The following is a 17,968-nucleotide window of genomic DNA, read 5'->3' as shown; positions in this document are numbered from 1 at the left end:
CTTCGATTTGTGATGCAACTTCTTCTAAATGGTTCCTGTGTCTTGTCTTTCATAATGTAAGCGCATCGAAGATGCTCCAAGCAGCTGATGCAACAAGATTTGTCATTTTGTTCTAATCAGAGTATGCGGTGGTTCCTTCACAGAAGCATTAAATGCTAACTCTACAATCTTGTCCATCAGCAACAAAATCTAGTGAATGTAAAGGCCAGATTTAGTGATCGCTTTCGCAAGATCTCGAAAGATTCTTCGAATTCGAGTGGTGCTGCAACGGCAGGTAAAGGAGTCGGATGATATTGACGACGATCTAAACAAGCATTTGTATGACAGCACAATCGACTAAATCATGTAAACAACACGCGAAATATGTTGGGGGTAGCAGCCAAATCCTCGGAATTCGCATTCAGATCAAACAGATCACGATGATATGACCGTCGGAGAGGGCGGTCCGTGACTCTATTTTCATGGAATTACCTGAATGCCCATGCAACAAACAAAATATCCCATCATGCTTGCTTACCCGCATCTTTCGGTAGCCAGACAATTGGGTGACTCAATTAATAGAGAGAAGGTAACAAATGTGTCAATTGGTTGGCAAAAAATAGTACTAGATTATAGTTAACTATAGAAGATTATCTATAATTATCCCTCATAATAATGATATAAATTACATAACATTGATGACAAATAAATATATTTTTTATTAATCATAACGAAGGAGGTTACCTCAAAATGCTTTCAATTACTTTCAGCATGAATGACAACATTAAGGATAAAATTAAGTATGATACTAAACATTAAAATGAATTAGTGTCCCTTCCCTTGTCTAATCTATATATAGGCCTTAGGCCTAACTATCTATCACTGTAAGGTATAGACTAGAAGACACCATTGTTCTTGAGTAGAGTATTTGTCATCCACAAACTTATTCTTGAAGAACAACTATGACAAGAATAAGCTTTTCTAGTGTTATGATTTAACCCAAAGTATACTTTAGCTTTAAAATAAAATTACCCATTGATTCAAGTTGAAGAAATTTTTTTTCCACTTATAATGATAAAATTACATATATTAATCCTCTCAAGATTTCATCTTGATGAAAATCTTGTGTATTGGACGATGTTTATATATTCAACACAACAAAGATAACATGATGTAGCCAATACAACAACTATGGTTTATAATCCACAAGAAAATCTACCAGCTTCCATTTTGTAGTGCGCCCTTTCATACAGCCATACAGAACAGATTCGGACACCAAAGAGATGTGGCATCGTAAATTGCATCTTTTAACTCCCAAGCAATCAAATCTGATTCTCTTGATTGCATTCCAGGATCGATAACTCAAAAATCAGTGCTTGCTTGCTAAAAAAGAGAAAAAAAATCCCTCCCTCCGGACTCGAGGAGACATCGTCAGCTTCTGCACCAATCTGGATCATCTAAACACTGGGATCTCCTACACTGCATTTTATGTACCACACTTCATCATTCACCATTGTCTTTAATCATGTTCAAAAATAGCATCATGTCAATCTTAGTCACCAAGGCTGCCACTTAATCATGTTCAATAATAGCTTCATGTCCAATTATAGTCGCCAAGCTGCCAAGTTGGCTGAAAGGAGCAACAATGGAAATCCAAGTTGTTCCTGCCAATGCCAACAGATACTCTCTTTTAGATGACACCATCTGCGGTAACAAAGGTATGTCCATGATTAGTGAATGCATCTCAGTACCGTCTGCAATAATAAAGTTACAGTTCGAAGTCTCATCTCTAAGCCGAAAAATAAGGAAGAGTTTCGACACTGATAACAGAAGGTTATTCATTTTGATAAGTACTGGTAAAGAAAAATCCTGTACCACAAAAGCCGACACATTAGGTCTGATGTTCCATTACTTTGAGACCTCAAGATACTTCAAATGCAATCCATTTTATTAGTCAGCACTAAGAGGCATTCAAATGACTGAGATCTTGTTTTTGTAGCTCTGTCCAACATTTGGAACCGGAACACAGTTGCTACTGATGACGATACATGAATAACTGAACAGAAGCTGTGACCAACCATAATATATGTTGGGTTGCATGATCTTTATGTGTTTAGTCATGGTACACCAATACAACCTGAAAGGCCTAAGCATACTCAGACTATTAAGGTGCATGTTCTCCCCTGAAAAGCATAAATAAAAAACTTAATTTGTATTGGTAAAGATTAACATCTACACTTACAAATTTCAAATTGAAATGAACAGCTGGATAAGAAATTGGGTGTATAACAATCAAGAGCACTTTCAAGGAAATATGTGAAATAATGTCTAATCAAGTGCAAGACAAAAATTGCACCTTCCTTCTTCAGCTTGAAAATAAAATGATTCATTTATTTTTTCAACTGCAATCAGATAAGTGATGGCGTAAATGAAAAGAAAAGCTATTTAAACATTTTTATTGAGTATGTTATCCTTTTGGCCTATATCACAAGGTAAATCTCTATGCTGCCACCAATTCCTTCTGTTTACCCTTTTATTTATGTTTATCCTCTTATTTCTCATTTTCCCATCATCTTTTTTCACCAAAGTGCCCATAACAGAATAAAGTTTACTGCTCCAGAGGAATCCCAGTTAAGTCATGAACGATCAAGAGATCTCGACTTATATTCATTTGTAACCAAAATAATGCACTCAAGTTTGCTGAGTTTACTGAGGTCTCAAAGCCAACAATTGAAGTGGAATACAACTGGGTTGCATGTACAGCTTACATAGAACTCTTTGGACTAGAATGTAGGTAAATAACAAATATATACAGGAAATAGAAATGAGGTGACAAGAGACTGATGGCGCAAGGCAATTTTTTAAGTTAGGTAGTTAGGTCTGAAGGACTGGATGGCAAGAGGACAACAAACTATCAAAAGACAATATACTATATTACATGGTTATTACAGACAATCATTAGTTTTCAAACCCACTTCGATGAATTCATTTCAAGTAGACTATGCATTCATCAGAATAACCACTTGTACAATTAAAGGAAAAGAAAATTCTGACTTTGTTAGAGAAAGATAAAGAGAGTTTTAGCTTTTATTTGGCAAGCTATATCGCTTTCAGTGGAGCTCAGTAGACAGAAATGGTCCATATGGTTGATTCCAAAAAGTGGGAATCTTCAGATTGTTGCTGCTATTATACAGCAAACAGTAATAAAGATAATAGTAGGAATAGCAGAAAATAATGACTGCTACGGACAACATTCTATTATGCAACGTTAGCAAAGTCTGCCTAATTTGTAACCTATAGCACCTTTTACCAAAGGCAATGATAGGACCATGACTACAAAGTATCACAACCAACTCCATGAAAACTTAACATGGAAAATATTTTCGTATACATCACTAGTTCCTTTGTGACGTTTATTCATATCAGTTAGAAGACAAACTAGATTTGTCAAGAAGCAGATGCTTGATAGTCAAAATTTTACTTTAATAAATACTAAAATGGATTTGGTAGAATATATATAAACATCTTTTATACAATTCAGTTGTTGCTTATGCTCTGCAATCTGCAGTCAGCGTCTGAGGATTTTATGGAAGAGAAAAATCTGGCACTCAAGGATAAGTATCGTATGCACTAACAAAAAAAAAGTCAAGACTGAATTGGTGGAGGAAGAACAAGTACCTTGTAGAAGCAAGTCACTAGCTTAATACAAGCCTAGCATGTTCCTCACGAAATATTGGGAATTGATATGCCTTCCTTTCCTTGAACTTCCATTCCTCCGGCTGTTCCGCATTGGTGTTAAGTAAAACCGCAGCATACCATTATCACCATAGCTCGGAGAATACCTAGCACTTCGATTCCTCTCCAGCACATAATCCTTCCTCCTCTTACTCTGACCATTGATATCTAGGCTGCTATGCCTTATACCGCCATAGCCACCATGAACACCGAAAGAACTCCTTGAGCTGACAGTGCTGTTTCTCCATAAAATCCTCCCATTGTAACCCTGATGAGACTGTAATCCTGGCCAGGACTCAGATAAGGATCTCTCAACCACATTGGCGCCCGCTCTGCTGTTGCTTCTTCGCTGGATGAACCCCCAAATGTTCCATGCTTTGCTCCATTTCCCGGGCTTCTTTGTCGCAGCCCCCTCGCGGAGGTCTCTGAAAGATGCATCTAAGCTCCCAACATACTCGTTACTTAGAGATTTTGAACTCAAATCTCTCAAATCCCTGTCAAGTAAATTGGCATGGTGGAAGGGGAAGAACGTGCCACCAGCAGGGGAGACTTTAGCATATGAGACCGGCTTCAGTTCATTGAGCTGATGCTCGCGTATACTGTTGGAGTTGGACCGGTCAAGGCTTCGCCAGCGACGAGTGGATGAAGAGTCCAAGTAGTAGTCCCGAGTTTGTGCAGACCCACCTGGGGTGACAGCATCCTTCTCGACGGGGATGAGGCCATCCGACCGGAGGACGGCAGCAGCAGGGGCATCCTCGACGACGGACAGCATTGCGGGGAGCCGGGAGAACGCCGCTTGGCCTCCGATCGAGTAGCCATCCCATGAGGCTCTCGGCTCGTCCAACGAGAACCTCGGGTCGTCGAAGGACATTCGGGCGGCGTCGAGGGAGAACCTCGGGTCCGTGTCGCAGGATCTCCGACCGAACGCATCCACAGCCACCTCCGACTGAGTGTCGCGTAGCCGTCGCGAGAATTTGGGCGGCTTCTCAGCGGACATCACGGCCGCAGCAGCTTCGCCTCGCTTCTTGTCCTTGTGCTTTCGCCGCCACTTGTGAAGCTTCTTGCTGAAGACGGAGGCCGCGAACCAGAAGCTGCCGGCGATCTCCTTGAGGTCTTTGGAAGGCAGCTTCTTCGCCTGGACGTCCTCATCGATGTGGTCCTTCATCGGCTTCACCTCTGTCTCCTCCACCGCATCTGCCCCATCCACGTCCGACGACACTCCCACTTGAAGCACCGGATCCGCCGCCCTAATCTCATCCCCGTCGTCCTCATCAGCTCGGGTTCCGAGGGAAGGCACCGTGGCGGAGGAAGAAGGGACGAACCTGAGGCTCCGGCACTCGAGTTCGATTCCCCCGCCCTCCATCGTCGCAGGCGCCGCGGCAGTGGAGGCGGAGGGAGCGAAAGGCTGATAGCCCCTACCCAAGTCGTCCTGACGGAAGAGGGACCAGAGCGTGTACCGGCCGCGGACGTCGCAGGAACTGCGCTGGGACTCGAAGCCGAAGGCAGAGGCGACGGCGCGGCGCGTGAAGGAGACGGATTTGCAGCGGCGGAGCTCGGGGCGGAGGAAGGAGGGATGGCTGGAGGCGGAGACCCTGGAGAAGACGGACTTCAGGGCGGAGACGGAGGAGGTGGAGCGGCGGCCGGGGGCGGCGTCGAGACCGGCAAGGCGCTCCCGGAGGCACGAAGCGCAGAAGCCCGTGACGGTCTCGTCGGGGTGGAGGTCGCAGGTGAAGGGCGGAAGCCGGAATGGCGGCGGCAAGGACCCTATCTCGAGAGCCATGCGGTAATCTCGCGGCGGTGCCTCTTCCTTCTCGCTACTTAGCTAACCAAGCTATCAAACATTTCATCGAACAGAATATGCTCATGCTCAATGGAAAACAAGAAGAGCAGGGAGGGAGAGAGAGAGAGAGAGAGAGATGAATGCGAAGGAATGAGAGACGAGAGTGTGTATTACTGTGATTAGTATCATCAGCATCGGTTGAGGATCGAAACAAAAAAGATAAAAACGGATGGATGAGGAAAAGAGAAAAAGCTAATGTGCTTCCCACTTTGGCCCGTCGACCATTCGCTTCTTAATTATTTCTTTTCCTCTTTAACATCTCTCCTATTAAATAAATACTCAAATCAATTAGGCAAGAAGATTAACCATAGAAAACATATATATATATATATATAATATATTACAGTACGAGTACAAATAATGTTGGTGCAGCTGTCCCATTAGTACCAGCAAACACGGAGGATCGTCCTCTTATTGGAGGGCAGGCGTGGAGCCCACTCGCGAGGGGGACGTGGTGGGGTTTCATTTCAGGTCGTGGAGGAACGGAGGGAGACTGTGTTGAGACCACACGCTGCCATCCCAAAGCACCTACTGGAAACCCCAAGCAGCGTCGCAAGGAGACGACGACGACGACGACGACTAAAACACGGGTTTTGGTTTCCGTAACATGGAAGGGTTACTAAGGTACGTACGAAGGTGTACTAGTACGACGAGTTCCAAGATTCTAAAGCGAAGGGCCACAGTCTGCATTCCACAGTGGTCCAAGTGATGAAGGAAGACAGCCACAGACGAAGGAACTCGATTGAGACGCGGAATGAGATGACTGTGACAATAAATATGATGCTCGTGTGTTTCGGCAAACAATGCCAATGCACCCACTAAACTTTCGTGTCTTTGTTTATCCTCCTCCTCCATGGTTGGCATTTGCTCCTCTGATGATGGGAAGAAAAAGGAAGCAACAAATATTGAGCTTTTCCTTTCTTTTTCTTTTCTTTTTTTTTTGTCTGCATGTTGAACATATCAAAAACTGCAACATCCAATCCAATCCAATCAAGCAATGGCAACATGCAATGGCAAAATGGTACTTGATGTCGTGGAACGCCTTCATCTCTATGGTTTGCATCCTAGCTCCCTTGTCTTCTCCATGAACACCACGAATCTTTGTCTCATCGATCACCTGTTCTTCTCACCTTTCAAAGAAACCTTCAACATCATGGGAGCATTGAGGTAATCGAGCTTCGGTGACCACCTGAGCAACAGGATTCATTAGCTATTGTTGCTTCAATTTGCAACCCTCATGGGGTTGTTTGCCTCATGTAACTATTACTGACACTCACTTGGATCACTCTCAAGAAAGAAGAGGAAAGAGAAAAGAATATTTATATTTATTTATAAATAGATATTTAAAAAAAATAAAATTGAGACTATACGAATAGAAATGTCCTATATAATAACTCCAAAATTTGAAATGATAGTTAGTTACATAAAAACTTTCCGTTTTGAGGCTTATCAAAATTTGTACCAAAAAACAAAAAAAAAGACAACACGTGTACAGAAGAGGATAGAATTAAATCATGCATAGGTGCTGAATCCACAGATATACTTCGTATCTATCTATCTGTCTGTCTATCTACATCCCCACCAGTAGGAGACTCTCATATTATGTATCTTAGACTTCACTCTTCGTATGAGTGAGTGATTGGCCTAAAGAAAGAGAGTGAGCAGATTTATGCAGGTTGGTGGGGCAGCTCATTGGATCAACCCCTCATGACTGCTATGTCACGTGACATTTTGATGACCTTTTATTTGATCCACCAGTGAGAGAATGAAGAAGGCATCAATCTGCCTTGTTAAAGAAAGAAATGGAAGCCTCTCTACCCACCACCAACACTTGTGAGAGAACAGATCATCCCACTGCGTGCGGCGGGGTGATCCCAAAGAAAGAAATGGAAGCTCGCGCCGGCATAGGGACAAACATCTCCCTTTCCCTTTCCCTTTGCTGAGGACTCACGGTGGCATATTAATTGATGGAGCGTCGTGCTGCATGATTCACGCCACTCTCTTGGGGTTCACGAAGGGACCCCATGGCATGAGAAACGTTGCTCCAAAAGCGTCGATGGAATGCGGTGGACATCATCGCTTCTTGGGTGAAGGGGGGCGTTCAGCAGCATCCACAGTGAAAGGCCACAGGAAAAGCAGGACTGCGCCTGCTGAGGCTGGCTGACGGAAAAGCCAGAAAGATGAAGCTGTTAACAAAAGCAAAAAAGCATCAGCTGCTGCAACATTGGCAGGTCATGGAGAGGAGAGGAAGGAGAAGGAAAGGCGTTTGAGATTGGGTCCTCCGTTGCCTTGCCTTGCCTTGCCTTGCCTTGGTGCACACCACCGCTACACATTTGCTCGGACAGTCTATAGAGAGAGGGCAACCAAAGGGTAATCTAGCCAGCTTTACAGTTAGTTATATTATTCGGTTATTGTGGTCTCTTCGCTAGCTAACTTGGCTTTTAAACAAAGGTAGTCTTAAATATATGCTCTAATTTCTCTAACATATATTTGAAATATTATTATTACTACTACAACAACAATCTCTCTTCCCCTTTTTTAACTTCTTTTCTTCTGTTTCCTAATCTTCATTTGGATACTAAGAAATAAGATGGCTCATATCAGTAAACACCATTTGAATCTATCAAACCATGGGTGGACTCTCAAAAGCTTTGCGTTTTCTTTCCTTTTTATCCCTCTTTATTTCAATAACAGATAAATGTGTCCCTCTTTATTTCAATAACACATAAATGATAAAAATGTGGCAAACGGTCCGGCTCAGGTTGGCCCCTTCAACCGTCCAAATCAATGTAGGAGACAACGATGTGAGAGACATGATCAACACAATTGGTAGATACATATATTCTTTTGTAAGCCCTCCAACATCTTAAAGAATGCAAATCAACTCTCATTAAAGTCCTTAAAAAATAAATTCCTTAAAAGAAATTGGAGTGTTAGACAAGTCAATTGGTTATAAAGCCAAAGATTAGGAATATTGGCAAGTTCATGTTGCGAGCAAAACGATTCCAATATCCAAACATTAAGGATATTGCCACGCCAAAGCCAAACAAAAAAAATTATTTCTGGTAAAAGCGTCTAACCTTTCATAGACACTGAACCGCCCACTCAGATCACCAGGATGCACAAATGCACGGATAAACGATACCTGTTTCAACGGCCAATAAAATAATTGGTTTCAAACATATTCAAGAGGAAATTTGAGGCCAGCTGAGGCGTACCTGTAGGTCATCTCAAGCTCAATTCTGCCGTCCCAGCATGATAGTTAGCATAAGATCAATTTGTCACCTATAAGAATCTTTTTAAAGGCTGGTACCTGCATGATGCCCAACAACAGACAGATTCCACGATAGATACAGTCGCCACATTTACAAACAAGATTTTAAGCCTCAATTCATCGAACATACAAGCAGTTTCAAAGACCGATATTGATCTCCAAGGGCAAAAAGTATTACAACAAATTAATTACATGTTGCTGCCGGAAGTCATTCCTTGTGGATTAGACAAAACAATAACTGGCAAATCTAATAGCCTGCAAGCTCTACACCTCACCCTTCAGAGATTTACAAGCTCACATATTCCTGATTAACAAGTGGTAAGCCTGATTAACGAGTAGTCTGTGCAATTCCATTCTTCTAAAGTGTGGAACTTTTTGTCGCCAAATCATAGTCCTCACTCTCATTATGCTCCTCCATGTTGCCTCTCACACTATCATCAACTTCGTGAACAGCACCTTTTTCTAGGGAACATAAACCCTTGCAAGATAAGTCGGTCAAAATAGTATCTACATCGAACTGACTGCTGGTAGCAGCAATGGCAGAATGATTGTTCACCTTCTGAGGCAAAGCATACTAACAAGTCAGTACCAACTAAAAGCAGAACAGAAAGAAATCAATATAGAAGTAAATGTGAGGACAAGTTACTGCATTAACTCACACTGTCACAAGTAAAATTCTCACTTAAATTGTTGAAAACAGCAGGGAGAACATTCATCAACCGTGGACCTGATGCAATGGGTGCTGAAGCCAAAAGCATCTCAAGTGTTTCTCTGGCATTTTTCTCCACTACAGATTCTGTCTTTGGAATCAGAGGATTGACAAGGTTTGGAAGCAAAGGTGAAATGACTGTAGATATAGCGGGTCCAGCACTGACAAGATAACCCTGACCAGAAGAACAAACATCAATGAGTGGAATGTGCACGATGGGGTCTGACATGAAAGGCATAAAAATTGGAAGTTGTTGCGAACATGGCAAGGTAAGTGACGACACAGAAAGTGGTGCAGGGACTAGTGGGTCAGGGACAAGACTTGGGAGAGTCAGAGTTTGAAGCTCAGCAACGTCAATGGTTAGTCTCGCTGGCACAGATGTAACTACAGGTGCAGTTGCAGACAGCAGCGAGGACAATGGTGGCAGGGATATGGATTCAGGAAATGTGGCTAACAGATGTGAAGGGGCTACTTCATACTGCAATGAAGATGGGCAAGGGGGACACCAGCAGTAGTAAGGAGAATACAAGGAACTTGATCCGGTCTGTGAAAGAGGAAGGTGAATTGACATGGGGCTGAATGACGAGAGAGGGATAGGTAAGACATCAGGCAAGCAACAAGATAGGGTTGAACTCGGTGCAGTGCTCCTTGAATTGTCATCCTCACATTTGCTGGTAGCAGTACATGAAGCAGAAACTGAAGTAACCAGTTCAGTGGTTCTCGTCAATGTGATCTGATGGATATCTCCATGCCGCTTGATTTTCTCCCTAGCCCCACTTCTTATAGAGGAATACGGTCTTCGCATCTCGTCCTTGAAAGTGTTTAATCTCGGACTAAGACTGCCCTGGCAGAGCGAATGCACCTTTCCTATATGTGCTTCTACAGCACGCAAACGTGACGACTTGGAGAGTGCACATGAAGAAGAATGGCATTCAGTTTGATTGGTAGTAGAACCACTATGTAAACCATGTGATGAAGCAGCTGAATTAGCTTCGGCAGCATTCGAGCACCCAAGAAGATATGCCCGAAGATGAGTTGCAAATGAATCAAGGCGTGATACAGAGATCCCAGTAAGACTGGATAAAGAAGGCTTCCTTCTCAGTAGATCTTTCATCTGTTGCATAAATAAATCAATTACTACTGATATTAAGGGTTGCTGAAGCCAAGAACCTACAACTACAAGTACTTTAGTGTATTGCCTGTAATCCAGTTGGTTAAAAACACCACTACTTTCAAGGATGTCACAGGTTCAATCCACCAGTAGTGCATAATTCACCATGGCCCCACCTGAATGGTGGGTTTAGATAAAAGCTTTGGACAATGCAACTATGCATGAAGTCATACAAGCAACTTTAATGTTCAATTATGAAATAAATGAAAAGTTCTAAACTGACAAATCAGAAAAGCACAAAGTGACAGCAACAGACATTTCAGCTTCTTGACTGCAGAATGCTACGAAAATTGAGAAAATAAACCAAAAACAAACCTTAGCAAGCAACTCGAGTCCATGGAGCTTTGACTTCTCAGAACACCAATAGTACAAGGCCCGATGTCCAGGGAACTTTAGCAGAAAGGAACGACCAGAGGTATCGGCTGATATTTCTTCGATAATCACATCAGAGCTATCAAATTCATTACTCAAAACAGCAAGTCTCTCTGTACAGCCATCATCCCCAATGAATGAAATGTGCATATTAGATGAAGGCAAAAGATTGAGATTCAACTGTCCCCTATACAAAGAGAAGGCAATAAGGGTTAAACAATTTATCAAAAAATGTTTAGCATGAATAAAAAAATAATGCATGTAAAAGAAAATAATATTCATAGTTAATTCGACCATAAACCAGAGTCTAACCACTTCAATTGTAAGTATTTAAAGCAAGATAAAACAGAGAGCAAATTTTAGACTTTAGCATATTTGAAAATTGTATGTATTTTGCTAGTCTTAGCAAATGAGTGAGAGATCAAGAAAGTCATTCCTTTTTCAGAATGAAAATATAAACAAGAATCAAAATCCAAAGATGATTTAGAGCATTTCCTTCCTCAAAGGAATAACATATTGGAATAGATAATTCATGTTGTCAAACAGACCCATAGTGGTTAGAGTGCTAACAACCGTAACAATCATTCCCAAGTCAATGCATATACTCTAGAAATAATTTTGAAAGATAATATGTTACAAGTAGGCAGATCTGCATCCAGTGGATACTGTAGAAACCACCATGTATCAAAGTTATATCTGCACTAAATTTATTTTATCAAGCTGAAAAGGCCTAATAACAAAATGGTGTTTTATATTAATTGATGTGTTGCTGTAAGCTGCAAGGAAGTCTTCACATTCAAATTATAAAGCAATGCTTTCAAATAATGGTCTTAATCAAATTTGATATCAAGAGCCAGTTGATTGCTGTAAATGAAGGGAAATGTGAAATCACTGCAGTTTGCTTCTAGTCCCAACCCAATGTTCAAAGACATAAATTTCAAGTATAGGCTTTACAAACAGTCCATTTCCTGTAAACAGAGGGAATTGAAGTAATTTCAAAATCTAGTTGTACTCTCCATTCCAATGGTCTCGAAGGTCTTCGTATTAGAATATTATGTTCATTTTAGACAAAATGCATGAAAAAAAGAACTTCAAGTACAGAGAGATCAAATAGTGGTACATTTTAAAGAATTATGCATATAACACCACCAAGCATTTATAGAATGACATAAAAGCAACATCCACAAATTTAGCAAGAATGGGTTGGGGAAGGTCTCAATTAATGAACTTCATATAAAGATGAATCAAATATCTATAAATGAGAAAACTACTTTTCAAAAAGCAAATAATTAAAGCTTGAAACTAGCAAAAAGGATTGATCTAGGTAAAAGTCAATAGGCATTAGTTGATGCTTAGACAAAAAAGTTGCAATCAAAATAAAGATGTTGAGCAGAAATTTCAAATTTGGAAGTTACTTAAGGAATGCAACAAGATAACAGGTGAAATTGTGACAATGTGATATTATTACCTTACAGGGGGATGCGTAAGTAATCATTTTAGCCAAGTACAAGATCACAAAAAGGAAGTGAAAACCTTAATTATATTTTTTTTCAACAATAGATCCTAGCAAAAGAAACAAGTAAAATGTAAAAAAAAAAAATCAGACAGACTCTAATTTTTAGACTATCTAACCAAAATATCATGTTATTGACACAAAGAAATCTTGTAAGAGTTTCTTTTTTACTCTAACCATTATATTAGAAAATGATGAAGTTAATCATATTTCAAGGGAAAATTTAAATTTCCCACAAAAGATAAGTGGATTCACTTCCCTCTTATATGACTGGATAGAGCAGCTTAATGTTTGTTTCTGCAAGAAGTTGGAAAGATAGAAAGATAGAAAGATCAACAACATATAGAAGAAATAGAATTCCATAGTCTTTCTCTTTGAGTTATCTTGGAAAATGATGTAGAAACAAGAATAAGCACCAAAGGAGGACTCGTAGCCTTCTACTCAAAGTAGAAGCTCCCATTAACCTAAAAGAAAAGATTCCATCTAGGGGCAAACTATGAAGAGCCAGAATCACAAAATACAAGTACCTTCTTTTTTCACATAATGAACATACAAAATAAAGCACTTCCAGATAAAAAAATTGATAAGTGAAAAGCACTATCCCATTAAGACATGGCATTAAAAACAATTTAAACCAGCTAACATACTACACAAAGGAACCTTTATGCAGTGAATAACTTATAACATAAATAAAAACTCACTAGCATACTATAAATTTGTAAGACTGCAGTGACTAATTCATAACAAAGATAAAAATCCTTTAGCATACTATAAATCTGTGAGAATATCAATTTGAAATTTGTTATAGCTAAAAGATCATATAAATATTTACTAAAATCTAAGCATATAAAGATCCTAGGAAATGTTTTCACTAATAATGAGGATCCTATTGCTAAAATCCAACTAGGATAGGATAATCATCATGCAGATTCAATATACCAGAAGTCCATGTAAGAAACTACCTTCTTTGCTCATAAATCAGAGATCTTAACAGAACATCACACACGCCCACTTCACCTACAAATCAAAAGACATTTTTACTTGGAATGATGAACAATGCCATCACTATTAAGCTGAGACATAGAATCCTGTAATCATTTATAAACAACAACAATTAAGGTATATTTTCCAGCCACTATGAATTGATTACTTAAACTTAACATAGAAAGTTTAAATCAAAACTTGCATCCTTAGCAGTATACTGTGTAGGTTAGAACCACAGTACTATTAGAAAGAAAATAAAGAAAAGGAATAGGACAAATCATCTTTAACATGCCATGAACTGGGCTATTCACTGGACCTAATCAAACAAAGCACCAAAGTGTAGCTTGTCACAACACAATAACATATATATCATCCAATATATAATGTTACCAAAAGCGAAGCAGATATTGGCACTCACACATCTCAAACTTATTCACGGCTATAACAGTTTAAAATTATATAATCTGGTACGATTAGGTACATCAAAAAAAGATCAATTGAATGTGTGGATAATGAGTAGAAAAGTATACTATCAATAAGCAGAACCTATAAGCCTCCACAAGAAAGAAGAGAAGTACCAAATGAGAATACTCATCTGATATATCAAAAGCATGCAAATAATTAAGAAGAAACTATTAAGTACCTAAGCACATTGATCTTCACAAGGACTCAAATTATAGCATTCCCTACTAGTGTTAGATGTGTGGCTCCTGAAGAAGACTGTCATATTACAGGATTCATCAGTTACGCTATTTATCATAATATTATGGAAGTCATGCATGTTCATACGAAGTCCTGTCAGCTTGGAAAAATATGGACGATCGTTTCATTATCCTTACTTCCTACTTTGCACCCAAGTCTATAATGATTATGCACTTCCTCGGGTTCAATCATGCACTCAATATATCAACTTTGCGTTTTCTAAGGATGTCATGAAATTTCCTAGACTTATGTCAAACTTTCTTGGCCTCGAAACATCACACGAATCCACCGACATGAGTTTAAAAAAGGTTTAGAGACACCAAGTTGTAGTGGTGTTAATGAGTACTTTTGACTTTTTGTTCTTTATTCATTTTTCTCTTCCCTTTTTCTTTCTCACGAATGTACGTTTCCACCAAGTTGTGGTGACACTCATGACCCCTTTTTTTTTTTTTTCCGTTTTCCATTTCCATTCTTCTTTTCATGAATATGAATGTTTCCAGTGATGGATTTTGTCTGGTCATTATGTATATTCATGTGTCAATCCTGCACAAACATCAACTATGATCCAAGTGAATTAGACCACAAGTTGTTGCAAAATCTAGTGCTCCATATTGAAATAACCCAAAAATGGGTGGATTTTTATTTTCACTAGATCAGTTGCAGTGTATCTTTGAAAATGTGATGTACATACTTACTGAATACCTCTTGTTTGGTTAAGAAATCAAGAAAAAGCTTACAAGAGGTACTTTTTGCTATTAAACTACATTCTAGAAAAGTAGAAATTACAAATCTAAAAGAAGGTATCTAACGTTTTACAGCATAATACAATGAAAACAGGAACTGACCTGCACTGAAATATAGAATCACTGCAAGAAAATAGAGAACTATCAAAAGTGCAATAGTTTATCAGATTATCTTTGCTTTTAATATCTATTACATGAGAGTCATGCATCTATTAACTTTGTTTTGGTTGACATCTAAATGTAAATTACAGCAACAAAGATTTCCAGGGTAGATGTTCACAGAAAGAATCCCAGTGGTGAATACACTATAAAGAACAAGGAAGAAGCAAATATGAGCATATTTCACATTAGGCAAAGAAAATCTTGGAACAACATAATTGATCAATTTGTTGCATAACAATAAAGTGAAAAGAATACATGGAAAAGATGACTATACTGAACCACTTAAATCAACTAACAGAGATAGACATGGGTAGGTACCGATTTAAGCCTTACATCTTTGATAAATACAAGTTTGTTGATTACCTTGTAGCAGTTGGGCATAGAATGTTCCCTCGCTTCTTAACCTTTCCTACACGAACAGAAACAAGAGGAACATACAAGCACCTCGCCAGCATCCCCACTTCCGATGCTTCAAAATGCTGGTCACAGATAGGATCAACCACAACCAAATTAATTTTCATTTGAACATAAAAGGGGATAATATGGATATAAAGAACATAATCAAACAGCAAATAAAAGCCATCCATCTAGGTTCTTGCATATTTTCATACAGTAAAAACAACATCCTAATCATATAGTACAACAAAGTAGCGGTATTAATTTAACAAGAATACGAAAAGATTAACAAGAATTACAACTTTTTTTTAACCGAATTAGAATTAGTTGCTGGACCTATGAGATATAACGTCTTTTTCGACCAAAAGTGTGGTTATGATAAGGAGAAAAGAGAAGGAATAGCTATTAGATCAAATACATATAATAAAAAAGTAGATCCACCTTGCGCGTAACAGAATTTGCCAAGATTAACGAGGGTAAATAATATGAACCTGGCTTAGCTGAGCTAGGAGACGTTCTTCAGCGGGGCCGCTGGAGACGTTAAGCTTGAGAAGAGGCTTTGACCTCTCAACCGCACGGCAGGCGCCGAGAACCTGCAGATCCAGGGCATGGAGCCACTGCAGCACCCCGTCCTCCCCGCCGCCGCTGCCCTCGTGGGAGATATCGCCATCCGATTCTCCCCGGAGGAGGCGTCTCAGCCTCTCGACGACGACGCCGCCGCGGCCCAGGGGATGATCTGCGGCCGCGGCCGATCCGGATCCCTCGTTCTCCCTGTATCCCTCAGCGGCGTCTCCGTCCAGCGACCGATCCGAGTCCTCGTCCCCGTCCCGGCCGAGACCATCTTTTCTCGAAGGAACCATCGTTAACGTTCGATGACAAGACGAGACGAGATGAAACGCTTCGCTTCCTCTTCCTCTCTCTCTCTAACACCGGTGGATGGTGATCGGCGGAGGAGTGGGTGGAGGAGGAAGAATGGCAGGAACGGCGTGGAGAAAATAAAAAAAGGTGCGGATTCGAGGCGGCGTTATGAACCAGAGCTTTATGGGACGTTTCCGGTCCGCGCGCGTCGTCTCTCACAACCTGGAGGAGACGAGGGGTAGGGTGGGGACAGCGACGTGGCGTCGCGGTGGAAACCACATGATCTAAAACATGCCACCCAACAAATCCACGTACGTTTGTTTCGATTGGAGGGAAGCGGGGCCTTTTGACGTGGGTCCCACATTTGGATCGACTATTTTTCCCAGAAGATTTTGACCGGTCGGTTCACCCTTTTTTAACTTGTCGGTCCGGTCCGACCATTTCATTTCCATGAATGAAATTGTTCCAACCAATTCAGCAAAGAAAAGGGATGAGAACAGTACAATAAAAAAGAGTCTATGTTATGTAGAGACATGATAGTGGTTAGTGCTTACATTATTTTTTAAAAAATCTTAAATAATTTGTGTTAAATATTCTCAAAAAAATATTATTTATTTTTATAAAATATACAAATAATTTGTGTTAAATAGTACTCGAATATTTTTATCAAATTTAAACCTCTTTTTCAATATTTATGCAAAAGAGATAAAATAAATAAAAAAATTCAATGAATAAGTAAAAAAATTCAATTTTTGGTAAAATGCTTTTTTAATTTTAGACATATCAATAAAAAATAAATTTTAATGTAAAGGATAGTTAAATGAATTCTTTTATATAGGACTATTTTCAATATTTTTCGTCTATAATCACTTTTAGAATAAGAAGTTAATCTTAGATAACACATGGGTGGATGGTCGATATGGTCAATAAATTCTTTATCTATGATCATTTTATATTTTTTTTTATGATATATAGTAATATTAAGAAAAAGAAACTTATGAAATATCAATATAGTAACTATCGCAGGAGGTCGTCTTTATACAAATTTTCTTTGACTCTCAATCCTATTAAATATGGTTAAAATCTGCTAAAAACTATTATAGTGTATCTAAATTAAGAATTTCCGAGTAGTTCCATTTAAACTCGATATGTCGTGAGTAAATTTTTTTAAATAATTTTTTTAATGTAAATCAGTTGTAAGTGTTTTTTTTTCAGAACAGTATAAATGCTTGTCCTTCAAAACCTCAAACTTGATGAATTGATCTTAGATGGCATATAGTGAAATTGCCCAAAATTTCAGCTGATTTAGATCGCTTATATACATTTTGGATACTCAACCCTATAATATAAGGAGAGAGAGAGAGAGAGAGAGAGAGAGAGAGAGAGAGAGAGAGAACATTACCGGAGACAAATCGAAAATGGATTTATCATCCTTTATTATATCATTAAGGTTGATGAGTATTTAAATTAACTATATATAGGTTATAGTGCATTTGAATGGATTTAGAGGGTTTTTTTTTTACTAAACTA

The 17,968-nt window shown here is 39.4% G+C and overlaps 2 protein-coding genes across 6 annotated transcripts; both read right to left on the bottom strand.

The window, feature by feature from the left end:
* Positions 1 to 1,024: 1,024 nt before the first annotated feature.
* On the bottom strand, positions 1,025 to 5,787 carry LOC103995536 (protein OCTOPUS-like). Of its 4 annotated transcripts, none has more exons than XR_672522.3 (3): positions 3,658 to 5,786; positions 1,855 to 2,162; positions 1,025 to 1,683 (listed from the first exon to the last, which is right to left on the bottom strand). XR_672522.3 is itself a non-coding variant. In XM_018830685.2 (3 exons), exons 1-2 carry the CDS (start codon positions 5,492 to 5,494, stop codon positions 3,680 to 3,682), a joined length of 1,740 nt encoding a protein of 579 aa, XP_018686230.2. In that variant the 5' UTR covers positions 5,495 to 5,787; the 3' UTR covers positions 1,025 to 2,162; positions 3,658 to 3,679. The 4 variants fall into 4 exon arrangements, 3 of the variants coding, with proteins under 3 accessions (XP_018686230.2, XP_009414413.2, XP_009414414.2); XM_018830685.2 differs by having other exon boundaries at positions 1,025 to 2,162; positions 3,658 to 4,961; positions 5,037 to 5,787; XM_009416138.3 differs by having other exon boundaries at positions 1,025 to 2,162.
* Positions 5,788 to 8,964: 3,177 nt separating this feature from the next.
* Positions 8,965 to 16,592, bottom strand: LOC103995537 (uncharacterized). Of its 2 annotated transcripts, none has more exons than XM_018830767.2 (5): positions 16,072 to 16,592; positions 15,548 to 15,663; positions 11,024 to 11,267; positions 9,488 to 10,651; positions 8,965 to 9,384 (listed from the first exon to the last, which is right to left on the bottom strand). In XM_018830767.2, exons 1-5 carry the CDS (start codon positions 16,438 to 16,440, stop codon positions 9,187 to 9,189), a joined length of 2,091 nt encoding a protein of 696 aa, XP_018686312.2. In that variant the 5' UTR covers positions 16,441 to 16,592; the 3' UTR covers positions 8,965 to 9,186. The 2 variants fall into 2 exon arrangements, with proteins under 2 accessions (XP_018686312.2, XP_009414415.2); XM_009416140.3 differs by having other exon boundaries at positions 8,965 to 9,387; positions 16,072 to 16,589.
* Between the last annotated feature and the right edge of the window lie 1,376 nt (positions 16,593 to 17,968).

Source organism: Musa acuminata, chromosome BXJ3-8 (genome assembly GCF_036884655.1).
Source record: "Musa acuminata AAA Group cultivar baxijiao chromosome BXJ3-8, Cavendish_Baxijiao_AAA, whole genome shotgun sequence".
NCBI classification, from domain to species: Eukaryota; Viridiplantae; Streptophyta; class Magnoliopsida; order Zingiberales; family Musaceae; genus Musa; species Musa acuminata.
This window is presented reverse-complemented; position numbering and strand designations above follow the sequence as displayed.

Coding starts and splice junctions, on each gene's coding strand:
- LOC103995536 (XM_009416138.3), bottom strand. CDS start 5,494: ATGGCTCTCGAGATAGGGTCCTTGCCGCCGCCATTCCGGCTTCCGCCC.
- LOC103995537 (XM_009416140.3), bottom strand. CDS start 16,440: ATGGTTCCTTCGAGAAAAGATGGTCTCGGCCGGGACGGGGACGAGGAC. Junction 15,664..16,071: donor TCCTAGCTCAGCTAAGCCAG/GTTCATATTATT, acceptor ATCTGTGACCAG/CATTTTGAAGCATCGGAAGT. Junction 9,388..9,487: donor AGAATTTTACTTGTGACAGT/GTGAGTTAATGC, acceptor GCTTTGCCTCAG/AAGGTGAACAATCATTCTGC.